General features: G+C 46.4%; 1 protein-coding gene across 1 annotated transcript; it reads right to left on the reverse strand.

Moving 5' to 3' along the window:
* Positions 1-343: 343 nt before the first annotated feature.
* LOC142255329 (calcium-independent protein kinase C-like) lies at positions 344-5,287 on the reverse strand. The gene is made up of 9 exons (XM_075326878.1): positions 4,380-5,287; positions 3,037-3,206; positions 2,700-2,852; positions 2,265-2,518; positions 2,020-2,082; positions 1,758-1,896; positions 1,403-1,594; positions 1,132-1,260; positions 344-986 (listed from the first exon to the last, which is right to left on the reverse strand). Exons 1-9 carry the CDS (start codon positions 5,224-5,226, stop codon positions 978-980), a joined length of 1,956 nt encoding a protein of 651 aa, XP_075182993.1. The 5' UTR covers positions 5,227-5,287; the 3' UTR covers positions 344-977.
* Positions 5,288-15,721: the final 10,434 nt, after the last annotated feature.

The following is a 15,721-nucleotide window of genomic DNA, read 5'->3' on the forward strand; positions in this document are numbered from 1 at the left end:
GAGAAGGAGCAGCCGCTACCTTCTGTCTGCACAAGGCCGAGTAGGAGAAGGAGCAGCTGCTACCTTCTGTCTGACCATGTGCAGGTAGGAGAAGGAGCAGCCGCTACCTTCTGTCTGCACAAGGCCGAGTAGGAGAAGGAGCAGCCGCTACCTTCTGTTTGTACGAGGCCAAGTAAGAGAAGGAGCAGCCGCTACCTTCTGTCTGTACGAGGCCAAGTAGGAGAAGGAGCAGCCGCTACCTTCTGTCTGACCATGTGCAGGTAGGAGAAGGAGCAGCCGCTACCTTCTGTCTGCACAAGGCCGAATAGGAGAAGGAGCAGCCGCTACCTTCTGTCTGACCATGTGCAGGTAGGAGAAGGAGCAGCCGCTACCTTCTGTCTGCACAAGGCCGAGTAGGAGAAGGAGCAGCCGCTACCTTCTGTCCATACAAGACCAAGTAGGAGAAGGAGCAGCCGCTACCTTCTGTCTGTACGAGGCCAAGTAGGAGAAGGAGCAGCCGCTACCTTCTTTTTGTCTATATTCAGTAAGTGAAGGAGCAGCCGCTGTCTTCATTTGTCCATATTAGGTTTGTGAAGGAGCAGCCGCTGCCTTCATTTGTCCATATCCGGTAGTCTTCTCTTTACCACCACATTGTAGATGAGTCAACCAGATGGTAACATAGCAAGTATGGCTGAAAGAATTCCTTCAATCTCAGCCTACTTGTTATGTTGATCCAGAGGAAGGCGAAAAACCCTGAGGACTTGTTGTTGGATTATCCTCGTTTCAAAGGGAAAAAAAATTCCTTCCTGACCCCAAATATGGCGATCGGAGTAAATCCCTGGATGTCTGGTGCTCAAATCTACATGGATGTTATGTGGTGGAAGCGCGGTGGGTTTGTCGTAGTTCGGTAAATAGGAAAGTCCAGTTTAGTTGTCTCATCGTATTGATGTAAAGTTTCATTCCATGATGTTATTGGAATGGGGCTGATTTCTATCAGCCTAAATGTCCTGTAAGAAGAGAAATGTACATTTTAGAGAATCAGCTCCGCATATATACTGTATACTGGGGGGAATATAGCATTAAGGTGTATAGTGGGTCTGTGTGTTACTGGGCAGTGATAACACTTTGGATGTCCCTATCTATTATACTTACATAGAAATATGGGAATGGTGGCTCGGCTCTGCCGGACTCCACGTCGCTCCAGTTGATGGAGTGGAAGAACGGGTGAGCTCTGATGGATGATTTTATGGCCAATCTGCCGTATGGAGTTTTGCAAAGAAGCTGGAAAATGAGAGAGATCATTATTAATTAAATGATGTTGTCTTACTGATAGGATATTACACAATCTCTATGGACTGTCAACATCTTATCTTCTATCTCTCCTTATAATCCACATCATCGTTCTCCTTCTGATCCTACTCACCCTTTGGATGATATTAATGGCGTTAGAGCAGATCCCAGGTGGAAAATATGGGATGTCCTCTTGCAGAGAATAGTGATAGTCGTCCATTGTAGCATCGCTCCAGAAAGGCTCTTCACCTACAGTCATCATATATAGGATGACACCAAAGGAAAAAGAGTCCACCAGATGGTTGTATCCAGCGCGGTCCATTAGCTGTGGGAAGAGGAGACATGAGATTAGCTGAATATACTGGGGAGGGGATTTACACACAGAGGGTAAGAGGGACGGTCTGTGGTTAGATATGAGCAGGATACATAGGGATCAGACTATTAATCAGTCTTACTGTGGGTATCAACCGTACCGGGATGTTCCTTACCTCGGGTGCCATGTAACCCTGTGTACCTACAAACTCTTTCAGTACATCATCCTCACGGACATTCATGGCTGCTAAGCCAAAGTCGGAGATCTTTATGTGTCCGGTGTCTTGGAGGAGGATGTTATGTGGCTTCAGGTCACTGTAGGGAGAAGAAACAGACACTGATTGTGAGGATAATTCATGAATAAATCATTGTACAATAGATATATAAGGAGACAACAAAGAATCAGAGGTGACAGATGTATGAAGATGAACTGATTACCGATGTATGATGCCACGTTCATGGAGGAACTGTATTCCGCATACCATCTCTGCCGCAAAGAGTCTGTGGAGAAGAAAGTAGAAGATGGATCAGTGGTTACATACACAATTATACAGAGAACATGAGGAGATCACACACGGGTTCGTATTATGTAATTATTTTCTCCTGCTGTCATTGTCTGTTGCTCTAGGGCTACAATGTACGGGCAGTGGAATATTAGGATTTAATATAAAACATTAATTTACCTTATTGTTTTTGTATTAAACATCATCGAATATTCCATACAGCCATACAGGTCTCCCCCGGCCATATAGTCCATGGCGATTACATATTCGATAGGTGTTTCCAGAAACTCTCGCATAGGCATTAGGTAGCGGCACCCGGCGGCCATTGTCAGGACATCTAACTCTGTGGATATCATGTCCTTATAACAACGGCTCTTCTTGATGATCTTTATTGCCAGCAGTTCTTCACTGTCCACATGTGATGCCAAAAGGACCTGAAAGAAAATCACAAAAGATCAGACCAGACTGTCATCTGTAATGGGGATCTGTGTAATGGATCACTACATTATCCCAATTATCATCACATATGAACGTCCTGTAATGAATATGTGTACCCTCCTGTGTATCTGGTCAGGATACATTGAGGAGTATGGAAGAGCAGGAATTCACACTTACTTTTCCGAACCCTCCCTGTCCAAGCTTTGTGTGGAATGTGAGACGGTCATTGTCTAAAAGTTTGTCTGTGTAGACCACTTTTCTCCGGGAACAGACAACTGGTATATCAACATCCATCGGTTCTTCACTGACTGGATCTGATGGCAAGATGACCTAAAGGAAAAACACAACAGATCAGACCAAACTCTGCAATCTATTATATGGATCTGTGTAATGGATCACTGGATTATCCTGGTTATCATTACACGTGAATATCCTATAATGAATATGTATATTCCTCCTGTGTATCTGGTGCAGAACACATTAGGAAACACAGAGGAGGATAATTCACACTTACTTTTCCGAAGTCTCCCTCTGCAAGATCTTTCTGGATTTTAAGACTAGAAAGATCAATAGGATTTTTCGAGTTGACCATTTCTCTTAGGGGTACAATTCGGGATCTGGCATCACCAAGGTCGTGTGCTGGCATGTCTGCTACATCAGAAGGTGTCATAAGGCTTCTATCTGCTGAGATGATACAAAAGTTATTAACCTCTTTGAGAACACATAATGGAAAATGCTTATCATGTTGTGCGGCAACTGCATGTAGTGGGCTCAGGACCTGAGGATGCACCATACCAGGGAGATGCCGGCTGTAATACTGAGCTGCCGTCTGCCTATAACTGCAGCGACCGGAGAACACTCTGATTACTGCAGTTTATCCGTTTCAATGCTGACAGTGAAGCAATTGCAGATTTGCCTGCACCAGCTCCTATTAGCCTCCTCATGACACGATTACAAGGGTCAATTGCTTATGTTACCCAAACAGTAAGCAGTGAAATGAGAAGGAAAAATTGCAACTTTGGAATTGCATTTTGTTGGGGAGCCGTATACATCTAAAAACTGCTTTGAAAATATATCCCAATGTCCTGTCTACCAAAGCAAGGTATCAATAAAAGCTACAACCTGACATACAATAAATAATCCCTCACACAGCTCCACCGAGCCATCAAAAGAAAGTTACAAGTCTCAGAATTTAAAAACAGACAAATTATTTCTGTAATTCCAACATTTACTTTCATCACCAATTCTATAAATAAAAACTCTCTGCATGTTCCCTAATACAATAAATGTAACGGGCGGAGAATCATTTTCTGAGGTCATTTTTACCACTCAATGAATACAGTAAAAAAACACAATGGTGGAATCACTTCTTTTTCCCACAGTTGTACCACACTTGCCATTTTTTGACCCATTTTCCAGAACATTCAGTGACAAAAAATAACTGCAGCTTCACCAACTAAAAACAACAAATCCTCATACAGCTATATTGGCAGACAAATTAAAAAAATATGTTTTGTTTTTTTTAAAGAGAAGAAAAAAAACAACTACCAGGTCAAGAAGGGGTTAATAAATCTAACGTCGGAGCATATATTACTATGTTAAACATGATTATGTAAATGAGCAAGAAGTGTCCAATATTTATCTAAACTGTCTATTAGCAAAAATGTCCCTGTTGCCCATAGCAACGACTCACAGATTCCATTCCTGAACATTCTATAGAACATGAAATGTGATTGGTTGCTAGGGGCAATAAGGGCAGTTTTTCCATTAAACAGCATTGATAATTGAGGTCTGTACATAATATTACTACAATCCGTCTCCCCCCAGTCTTCTTATTCTGAGCTGTTTCTATCTTACCTGGTTCATCCTTATCCAGTGATCCGTCTGGTGGAGAAACACTCCACTGGAATAGATACTCTGGGATGGAGATGGTCTTGACTGATGACTGCGGCCTCCATACTGCACCATTCCCATTTATCATTGGTTGGGGAGAATCACTCCGCTGGAATAGATACTCCGGGATGGAGATGGTCTTGACTGATGACTGCGGCCTCCATACTGCACCATTCCCATTTATCGTTGGTTGGGGAGAATCACTCCGCTGAAATAGATACTCTGGGATGGAGATGGTTTTGGCTGATGACTGCAGCCTCCATACTGCACCATTCCCATTTATCATATGCTGGGGATTGATGAGACGTCTCCTACATTGGACAACCCAGTCTCTGTTGTTCTTGATTCTTTTCTGGGCTGCCGCTCTCTGTAGTTTCAGGGTGTCGTCTTCACTTCCATAACTGGATGTGACATGTCTTTCTTGGAGATCTTCCTCCAGGTCTATCTCTGCGCTGATGTTTCTCCGCTTATTAAGGAGGGCATCCTTGTTCCGTCTCCTTATTTCAGGTACCAGTTCTCCAAGCTTTTTCAAGGAGATGAGTATGGCCCTCTGAAGCTCAGCGGAGTCTGCAGAGTAAGTCTGGACGGGGGTCTCCAGTTTCCTTCTCTTTGTAAAGAGCTCATGTCTTCTGGTCTTTCCTATTTTTTCCAGATTTTGTCTTTTGGACGCCATTTTTAAGGCGTCAGTGTCCATGTCCGGTATTATAACGTCATTTCGCCCTAAAGCGAACAACATTACCTGCTCTTCATTTATTCCTCTCCTCTCTCTCAGAACCCGATCTCTTTGGGCTCTTCTTTTCTCTTTATCCATATTGAAATATGAAATAAATTTTCGCTACGTTTATCACGAAAATCTAAGGGGTTGCGTCACTCTTGGGAGTCTGTGAAGCAATGAGCTCTCTGTGGCCGGAACACTGGGAAATAGAACGCCATGATGACATCACACCACTTGTGACATAGATTTTACTGTGATGTCAGCAGGAGAGAGAGAGTGCGAGCGAGAGATAGATAATAGATAAATTCATAGGTATAGATATGAGATGGATAAATAAGGATAGATAATCAAATTTGGAGGATCCTTAACCAAAGCTTTGCTGATATACAGTACAGACCAAACGTTTGGACACACCTCCTCATTCAAAGAGTTTTCTTTATTTTCATGACTTTAAAAATTGTAGATTCACATTGAAGACATCAAAATTTTGAAAGAAAACATGTGGAATGAAATACTTAAAAAAGTGGGAAACAACTGAAAATATGTCTTATATTCTAGGTTCTTCAAAGTAGCCACCTTTTGCTTTGATTACTGCTTTGCACATTCTTGGCATTCTCTTGATGAGCTTCAAATGGTGGTCACCGGAAATGGTTTTCCAACAGTCTTGAAGGAGTTCCCAGAGATGCTTAGCACTTGTTGGCCCTTTTGCCTTCACTCTGTGGTCCAGCTCACCCCAAACCATCTTGATTGAGTTCAGGTCTGGTGACTGTGGAGGCCAGGTCCATTCCTTGTGTTCTTTAGCCCAAACAAGTCTCTTCTGCTTGTTGCCTGTCCTTAGCAGGGGTTTCCTAGCAGCTATTTTACCATGAAGGCCTGCTGCACAAAGTCTCCTCTTAACAGTTGTTCTAGAGATGAGAAGATGTGTCTAATCTTTTGGTCTGTACTGTACACCCTGAATATTTAACCCCTTAAGGCCTGAGCCCCTTTGTATGTTAATGACAGAGTCTCATTTTCCAATTCTGACTAGTGTCACTTTATGTGGTAGTAACTCTGGAACATTTCACCATATCCCAGTAATTCTGAGATTTTTGTGGCCCGTTGTACTTCATGATAGTGGTAAATATCATTCAATATGATTTGAGTTAATTTATAAAAAATATTGAAATTTAGCAATTTTCATATTTTATTTTTTTATTCTCTTAAACTAGATAGTTATATCACAAAAACAGTTAATAAATAACATTTCCCTTATGTCTACTTGACAAGCTAAGAGGGATCCAGTAGTTTAATTATTCCTTAACCAATTCTAACCCCCTTATAATGCCTAATATTTATATATGAGACACGTGACCGGTTGTGACTTGCGTGAAATGGCCACAGCAGCCTTTTATTACATTTGTATCATAATGAAAACCCAGAGAGCTGACCACAACGGTGACCCCACAAGTTATAAAACACAGTAGACATTGAAATCTCTACATACAGGTTAATATAGAAAAAGGAGCCAGCACGATCTGAAATTGGCATGCATCGTATAAAAAGTGAAAATTCACAGATTTATTCCAACTGTACTATAAAAAAAATGAGATTTTTAGCAAATAATTGATCAATTCTTTGAGCCACCCCTGCCAACGTCACGGCAAATCTCAATAGGGGGGTCCTAACCTATATTACGTATTTCATGTGCCATGCGGCCTCCTAGATAAAGTTAAAAGCAGAACCATAATGGAGCACACATACCTGTAACCTGTATATAGCCGCTTCCATGTTGCAAAAAAGGCAATTGTGGATAGACCAGCCCAGGTCCCAGCATGTGGAGCAAGCTCTACACATACCAGGACTATATCAGAACTGACCCTCCCAGTGCCAGACACCAACCATTGATAAAGGCGGACAAGATCCAAGAATGGTGCTTAATTAGCATTGCCTGTGGAAAGGGGTGAGGTAACTGAATGTGAACAGCTACCAACAGGAGGAATACATTGCAAACCAAAATCAGGCGTGCATGGTATGGTGATGGTCAGTCACCAGAAATTGTAGCATAACTACAGTCATAACAGAGAAAAAGGAGCCAGCACGATCTGAAATTGGCATGCATCATATAAAAAGTGAAAATTCACAGATTTATTCCAACTGTACTATAGAAAAAAAAAGAGATTTTTAGCAAATAATTGATCAATTCTTTGAGCCACCCCTGCCAACGTCACGGCAAATCTCAATAGGGGGGTCCTAACCTATATTACGTATTTCATGTGCCATGCGGCCTCCTAGATAAAGTTAAAAGCAGAACCATAATGGAGCACACATACCTGTAACCTGTATATAGCCGCTTCCAGGTTGCAAAAAAGGCAATTGAGTCATAACAGAGAAAAAGGAGCCAGCACGATCTGAAATTGGCATGCATCATATAAAAAGTGAAAATTCACAGATTTATTCCAACTGTACTATAATTGCCACAATTGCCTCTTTTGCAACATAGAAGCGGTTATATATACAGGTTACAGGTATATGTGCTCCATTATGGTTCTGCTTTTAACTTTATCTAGGAGGCCGCATGGCACATGAAATACAGAATATAGAGTAGGACCCCCCTATTGAGATTTGCCGTGACATTGGCAGGGGTGGCTCAAAGAATTGATCAATTATTTGCTAAAAATCTCATTTATATTACAGTACAGTTGGAATAAATCTGTGAATTTGCACTTTTTATATGATGCATGCCATTTTCAGATCGTGCTGGCTCCCCTCTCTCTCTGTTTGGTTGTAGTTATGCTACAAATGTCTGGTGGCTGGTCACCACCATGCTATGCACGCCTGATCTTGGTTTGCAATATATTCCTCCTGTTGGTAGCTGTACACATTCAGTTGCCTCACCCTTTCCACAGGCATTGCTAATTAAGCACCATACTTGGATCTGGTCCGCCTTTATCAATGGTTGCTGTCTGGCACTGGTAGGGTCAGTTCTGATATAGCCCTGGTATGTGTAGAGCTTGCTCCACATGCTGGGACCTGGGCTGGCCTCTATCCACAATTGCCTCTTTTGCAACATGGAAGCGGTTATATATACAGGTTACAGGTATGTGTGCTCCATTATGGTTCTGCTTTTAACTTTATCTAGGAGGCCGCATGGCACATGAAATACAGAATATAGAGTAGGACCCCCCCCTATTGAGATTTGCCGTGACGTTGGCAGTGGTGGCTCAAAGAATTGATCAATTATTTGCTAAAAATCTCATTTATATTACAGTACAGTTGGAATAAATCTGTGAATTTGCACTTTTTATATGATGCATGCCATTTTCAGATCGTGCTGGCTCCCCTCTCTCTCTGTTTGGTTGTAGTTATGCTACAAATGTCTGGTGGCTGGTCACCACCATGCTATGCACGCCTGATCTTGGTTTGCAATATATTCCTCCTGTTGGTAGCTGTACACATTCAGTTGCCTCACCCTTTCCACAGGCATTGCTGATTAAGCACCATACTTGGATCTGGTCCGCCTTTATCAATGGTTGCTGTCTGGCACTGGGAGGGTCAGTTCTGATATAGTCCTGGTATGTGTAGAGCTTGCTCCACATGCTGGGACCTGGGCTGGCCTCTATCCACAATTGCCTCTTTTGCAACATAGAAGCGGTTATATATACAGGTTACAGGTATGTGTGCTCCATTATGGTTCTGCTTTTAAATTTTTCTAGGAGGCCGCATGGCACATGAAATACAGAATATAGAGTAGGACCCCCCCTATTGAGATTTGCCGTGACGTTGGCAGGGGTGGCTCAAAGAATTGATCAATTATTTACTAAAAATCTCATTTATATTACAGTACAGTTGGAATAAATCTGTGAATTTGCACTTTTTATATGATGCATGCCACTTTCAGATCGTGCTGGCTCCCCTCTCATACAGGTTAATATGTCTCGGCCCGTGACAAAACAATTCAATCCCAAACAGACCGGCATATCTACATGAGAATGGCTAAAAAAAAAAAAGTCATGTTATGATGGCAAATCAAATTCAAGACCTCAAGCCAGTTGAAATGCTGCGGTAGAACCTTGAAAGAGAGATGTGTTAAGGAGAAATTGTGGATTAGCTAGATACAATGGCATAACTAGAGTTTGATGGGCTCCTGTGCAAAGTTTGGACCTGCCCCCCCCCCACGTACACCGACACTCGGTGCTGACACTTGGCTCTTTCCCTCAGCACCCAGGTTTCCCATGATCTGAAACCCCTCTATCAGCACCCAGCTTTCCTATGTTCTGATATCCTTCTTGTCCTCAGCACCCAGCTTCCCCATGCTCTGTTATCCATCTTTCCATCAGCTCACAGCTTTGCCATGCTCTAATATACATCTTTTCCTCAGCACCCAGCTTTCCCATGATATCAGAGCATGTGACAGCTGGGTTTTGAGGGAAGATGTATAGCAGAGCATGGGAAAGCTGGGTACTGAGGGAAATATCCTCTTTCTCTCAGCACAAAACTTTCCCATCCTTGTATATTTGTCCCTCCTTGTATAAAGCTCTCCAAATACTATAATAGCCCCCCACATAGTCTTCCATATAATATAATGGGTCCCACATAACCCTTCATATATTAGAATGTACCCCCATAGTCCTCCATGTATTATAATGCATTCCCCATAGTCCTCCATGTATAAGGTTGTCCTCATAGCCCTACAATTATTATAATGCACATCCCATAGTCCTCCATGTATAATTAACTCCATAGTTCTCCATATATTATATTGCAACCCATAGTCCTCCATATATTATAATGCACCTCCATAGTCCATGTATAAGGTAACCCATTAGTCCTCCATATAATATAATGCAGCCCCATAGTCCATACTGCATTATAAAGCCACATAGGCCATATTGTATAATGCAGCCCTATAGTTCATATTATATTATGCAGCCCCCATACAGTTGAATGCAGCCCCATAGGCCTCTGGCCACCGTGTGCTCACCGATTGAAAAAAAATAAATAAACAAGTGCTCACCTTTCCTCGTTCTCCCGCTGTCCCAGTCAGTGTCCCACGCATTCTGCAGTCTCAGCACAGCAGACACACAGAAGTGACGTCACTACGCTCTGCTGCACTGAGACGTCGAGCGCAGGCACAGGGGAAGAATGATGAAGAATTGAGCGGAGTGCTCGGCTCCATTCTTCATTAATGGTGTGTATGATGATAGGTGAGGGTCTGCAGGTGAGGGAGGCCCGGTGACCCCACTTGCAATGGGCCCCCCTGACTCACAAGCCCCATAGCGTCCGCTTGGTCTGCTGTTACAGTGCTGCTCCTCTCTCACAGAGAGTAGCCGGCTGCCTCTCTCCAGGGTGGGCGCGTGGACCCCTGACCCTGCCAGGCCCGATCGCAGTGGCGATCTCTGCGTCCGTGGTCGTTACGCCCCTGGCTAGATAAATCCAATATCACTGGACACTTGGCAGCCTCTCATCTATAAATCATAATTAAAGGGGTTGTCCGGCCTTGGGGTACAAGTCTACAGACACTTTATGTGACTACAAACTTGTGAATCCTCACAGCACACTGTGTGAGCGCGCAATGTCACGATTCTCCAAGAGCGGGCAGTCACAAGTATGTGATTTGCATACATACGGTCACGTGCCGACTAGATGTGCATGGTCTCACTCAATACAAGTGAATTGAGCGAGGCTGGACTTGTCTAGTTGGAATGTGGCCAGAAGAATGCAGATTACATACTTACGGTCACATGACTGCCCGCTACCGGCATCGGAGAATCCTGACAGCACAGTGAGTATGTGCAAGTCTGCAGTCACAGAGACTGGATCCATATCCAATACAATGGGGAATCTACTTTGCTGATCTTATGAAGATGTATTTAGGTATTTGTTTTTTTCTTTTTACCTGTAGAGGTTTTGATAAATGCCTGGGGGGAACGAAAGACAGTGCATGTCATTTGTTTGCAGCGGATCCTAACAGCATATATATAACAGCATTAAAATTAATCCTTTATTAATATATTCTAAAAAGAGGAACCCAATCCCTCTGATTAAATATTCGTCAACTCACAAAGCCTTCACCATGTATAATCATATGCGTGCCCAGATAACCTAAGGCAATACATCCCGCATTTAGAACATCATGGTGGAGGCCACTAGTTCAAAAACAAACAAACCAACATAATAAACAAACACATGTCTTTTGACATCTGAGGCATGTGAGGGCTGGCAGTGAGGACCTGGTTTATTTCTGATATGTCCCCTGAAGAGTCGATGTGGACGAAACGCGTCGGGACGCTAACAGGGTCAGCTTAGGGGTCCAACCTTGCATTAGATGTGGACCGTCCTTGTTAGGACGGGAGTTTGGGGTGGCAGGTAATTTGTTGTTTTATGGTCTCCTGATTGGACAGGGAAAGTGAATGCTGGATCAGTATGCTGAACCCAGGAATCCAAAGGAGAGACTGCCTTCCCCCTATCTGTGGAAGGAGTTGGTGAGACCATTCCTGTTATATGCCTAATATATGTCTATAATTGTGGTATCTGACCGCTGTCAGTACCATATAATAATTGATGAATTTTTGTTAGGTATATTTAGTTTTTTTATGCCTAAGTTTTTCTATCAAATTGGACTAACGTCCGTTGATTTGGCATACAAACATTTGTGTTTGTTTATTATGTTGGTTTGTTTATTTGCTTTTGAACTAGTGGCCTCATCCATGATGTTCTAAATGCGGGATGTATTGCCTTAGGTTATCTGGGCACGCATATGATTATACATGGTGAAGGCTTTGTGAGTTGACGAATATTTAATCAGAGGGATTGGGTTCCTCTTTTTAGAATATATTAATAAAGGATTAATTTTAATGCTGTTATATATATCTATCAATGAGGATCCTAACAGCACCCTAAACCTCTCCAAACTAAGCACTGTACACTGAAAAAAGCTGCAGAAATTAAAAGGAAACTCTTCCAAAAGTCTTCAGGAAACTAAAAACTCCTCCAAAAATTCTCCAAATAAGGAGCAATTCCTGGTTTGCTGCCTCCTTCGCCTGCCTCCAGTGCAAGTGTACCGCCCTGAGAGGGCTCGGCCGCTCCACGTGCCTCGGGGCCGAGCCGCTCGAGGTCCGGGCTCGGGTTGTCGGTGGCTCGAGCGCCTCCGGACCAGGGGTCACATCGCTCTGTTAAGGGGAGGCAGTGGGGTGGTGGTGTGGGACGAGGTTCGCAGCCGGGGGCCACGTTGTCGTTGGACGGGTCGTGACGCCACCCACGGGTCGTGGTGACGGGATGCACCACCGCTGCGGCTGGAGTGAAGGGGGCTCCCGAGATCGGTGTTGATGGCGCAGCCTGGATGTTAGCCCCTCAGTGGGTAGGGGCGGTGTGTCCCGGGGCCCGGTGGGACGGGCGTTGATGTCGGGGTGCAAGGTGCCGTGCTGCGGTGCAGTGTCATGCCCAGATGGCACTGGTGTACTCACGATTAATTCACACTCAGAGTCACTGGTAAACCAAATTTCGTATATGGTCGGGTTCCGCAGCTGGCTGCTTGTGTCCCTTGTGAGGCCGATGGTGGTCCCTTTCCCTTGCACTTTTGTTTTGACTTTTGGCTCCCCTGCCTGGACAGTGGTAGCCCGCTCCCCGGCGTTTGGCTGCCGGAAGAGCCCTCCGTTGCCCGCAGGCACTAGCCCGTTGGATGTTTGGGTCCCTGTCAGCTTTGCTCCTCTCACAACTCTCACTGTACTTAAACTGTTCTCCACTCCTACTTAAACTTAAAACTAAACGGTACTTCCTGCCTCAGGACAGTAATCTCCTCGGTGGGCGTGCCTTTCTGCCTGACTCCGCCCACCTGGTGTGCTCTACTTGCCCTGAAGGAGGCATCAGGTCTCCCTTTCAGGTGACGGGTGTGTCATCACAAGGGATGGGGGTGTGTGTGGTGTTGGTGGTGTTGTTACCTGTGACCCCTGGGATCCAGGGCGTCAAACTCCCCCTTGGTTTAATGCAGACTGTCCGCGGGCTGCCCGACCAACTCCGGTTTATTTTTGTTTTCTTTTTTAACTGTGAAACGGGGAAACATTTACAAGTATAATAACAAGGTTACAAACATATGATTACTGAAGGTCTTCCCATAACGGGAGGCATTTTACTTAAACGTTGCATAACTTTAATAACGGAACAGGTTCATGTTCTTCTGCCTTTCCCACCCAAACAACCTAGCCTTGATGCTGCCACTAAGAAACAGGCAGCACCCCTTTTCCCCAGTCCGGAAACAGGAACATGGCCAGATCACCCAGGTGGGAACGGGTACATGCGGCGCACCCGGCAGTTGCCCAAAGGCTCCCCGAAGGATGGTCACCGGTCCCGGTGGTGACCGGACCCCAGCCTGCTCTGCTGCGGGTCCTTCCTCAAATCTGCCTCTCCGGAGGCTAACAGAACGGGAAGGCATGGTTAAAGGGGGCAGGATGGGGCAATATTTACAAACCCAATAGTTTTTGGGTGGCCTGCAAGTCCACGGCCTTGTCCATGAGCAGTCAATCACGCAACAGGGGCAAAATGGGGATCAACACTAGTCCCAACGGGGACGGGCACTTTAGAGCCAACGGGCTACCGGCAAACAACTTTACTCCATCTCTTCTTCAACCTCCACATCGGGGCTGTACGGTGGAGGAGGGGATGGGGACCGCACCTGCACGTGGCACTCTCTGCCACTACGAACATCCAGGGCGAACCAGCCCCTCTCCTCGCGGTGCCGGGTGTAGTGCACCAAATCACCGGGCAGGAGATCACGGTCCGGGTGCCCAAACGGGAGATGAGCATTCACGTCCTGCCGGGAAAAGAAGACTTCTCCTTCCAAGTTGAGGTCATACAGGAACCCCCAGCCTTTATCCCGGTTGAATATTCTGACCTGGCCCTGATATGTCGGGCCCCGCACCCAGTATCCGGCACTCCTCAGATGCTCCTTCCCTTCGATGGTACGGGCAAGGACCTCCTCTCTCCTCTTCTCCCTGGGAGGGGAGCCCCGCTGTGTCGCGGCCGGCTCTGCTGCCTTGCAGCTGCCTCCCCGCGGAACCTCAGCCGAGGCCTGCCCCGCCTTCTAGGCCTTCTTAGCCGGGCGGCCTGCCGGGGCCGGTGCGCTCTTGGGCGCGGTCACTTCCGGAACAGCCGGCACCGCTTCGGGATCAAATGCTGGCTGGGGACGGGTCTTCTCGGACAACGGGCACAGCGTGGATGAATTCCACAGCAGGTCCGGGCCAGCCTCCCCAAGCAGCTTTCCATGAGCGCCCAGGACGGACTCCGCCACCGGTGTCGGGGGTGGGGATACGGGCGGAGGAGCAGCAACAACCACTGCGGGCAATGGAGGAGGCGGTATGGCGGACAGCAGCAGACCGAGTCCCTCAGCCGTGATGGCCGACCCCTCAAGGGCACAGGGACGTGGGTCGCCTTCCAACCCTGCCAACACCGTCATCCTCTCACGGGCCCACACGGTAGCCACTATCTCCCCCATCTCCACTGCCCAGTGCTCTACTAGAAAGCGTACCTGGTGCTGAAGGCGGCGGCACATCTCCTCTGTCCGGGCCTTCACCCACGCCGCTGTTCCTGGCACGGGCTCCGGGATCTCGGGACTCTGGACGGGAGTTGTCCTGCTGCTGTCGCACTGTCGGGATCCAGGAACGGATGCAGGGTCCTGGAGTCCCTGCCTTTTTATCTTCTTGGTCACATCAGGCGGTCTCTTCGCACGCCTCCCCCCTGGTTTTCTTCCAGCACTTTCTGCTCTGGGGGCGGGGCTTTCTTTTCGCGCCTTCACTGCTCGGGGAAGACAACTCGAGCGGGAAACTTTCGCACCTAAGATGGCGGATCTTCAACTTTTTCGGCAGGACGCCGCTGACGGATACTTCTAAGGCGCACTTCCACAGGTAAGTGGACTGTCCGAATCCTGTTCGTGACGCCAGAAGAGTCGATGTGTACCGCCCTGAGAGGGCTCGGCCGCTCCCCTTGCCTCGGGGCCGAGCCGCTCGAGGTCCGGGCTCGGATTGTCGGTGGCTCGAGCGCCTCTGGACCGGGGGCCACGTCGCTCTTTTAAGGGGAGGCAGTGGGGTGGTGGTGTAGGACGAGGCTCGCAGCCGGGGGCCGCGTTGTCGCCGGACGGGTCGTGACGCCACCCACGGGTCGTGATGATAGGATGCACCACCGCTGCGGCCGGAGTGAAGGGGGCTCCCGGGATCGGTGTTGAGGGCGCAGCCTGGATGTTAGCCCCTCCGTGTGTAGGGGCGGTGTGTCCCGGGGCCCGGTGAGACGGGCGTTGATGTCGGGGTGCAAGGTGCCGTGTCTTCTCGGTGGGCGTGCCTTTCCACCTGACTCCGCCCAACTGGTGTGCTCTACTTGCCCTGAGGACGGCATCAGGTCTCCCTTTCGGATTACTTTCCTACAAATCTTCTGTGGCTCTAACACCTTATTAAGCCCCTTCCACAATTACATTAGATCATCAGGAAATTAATAAAAACACTAAATTCTGTATATGAAATGAAAGTTTAAAGCTCCATAGATGTTATAGATTTTTTTATTTGTGCATGAAAGTTGTTAATATCGTGCAAACATTAAAAAGAAAGTCTGTAGATACAGTCACTTTCTG

This window comes from Anomaloglossus baeobatrachus, chromosome 10, assembly GCF_048569485.1.
Source record: "Anomaloglossus baeobatrachus isolate aAnoBae1 chromosome 10, aAnoBae1.hap1, whole genome shotgun sequence".
In the NCBI taxonomy this organism is placed as follows: domain Eukaryota; kingdom Metazoa; phylum Chordata; class Amphibia; order Anura; family Aromobatidae; genus Anomaloglossus; species Anomaloglossus baeobatrachus.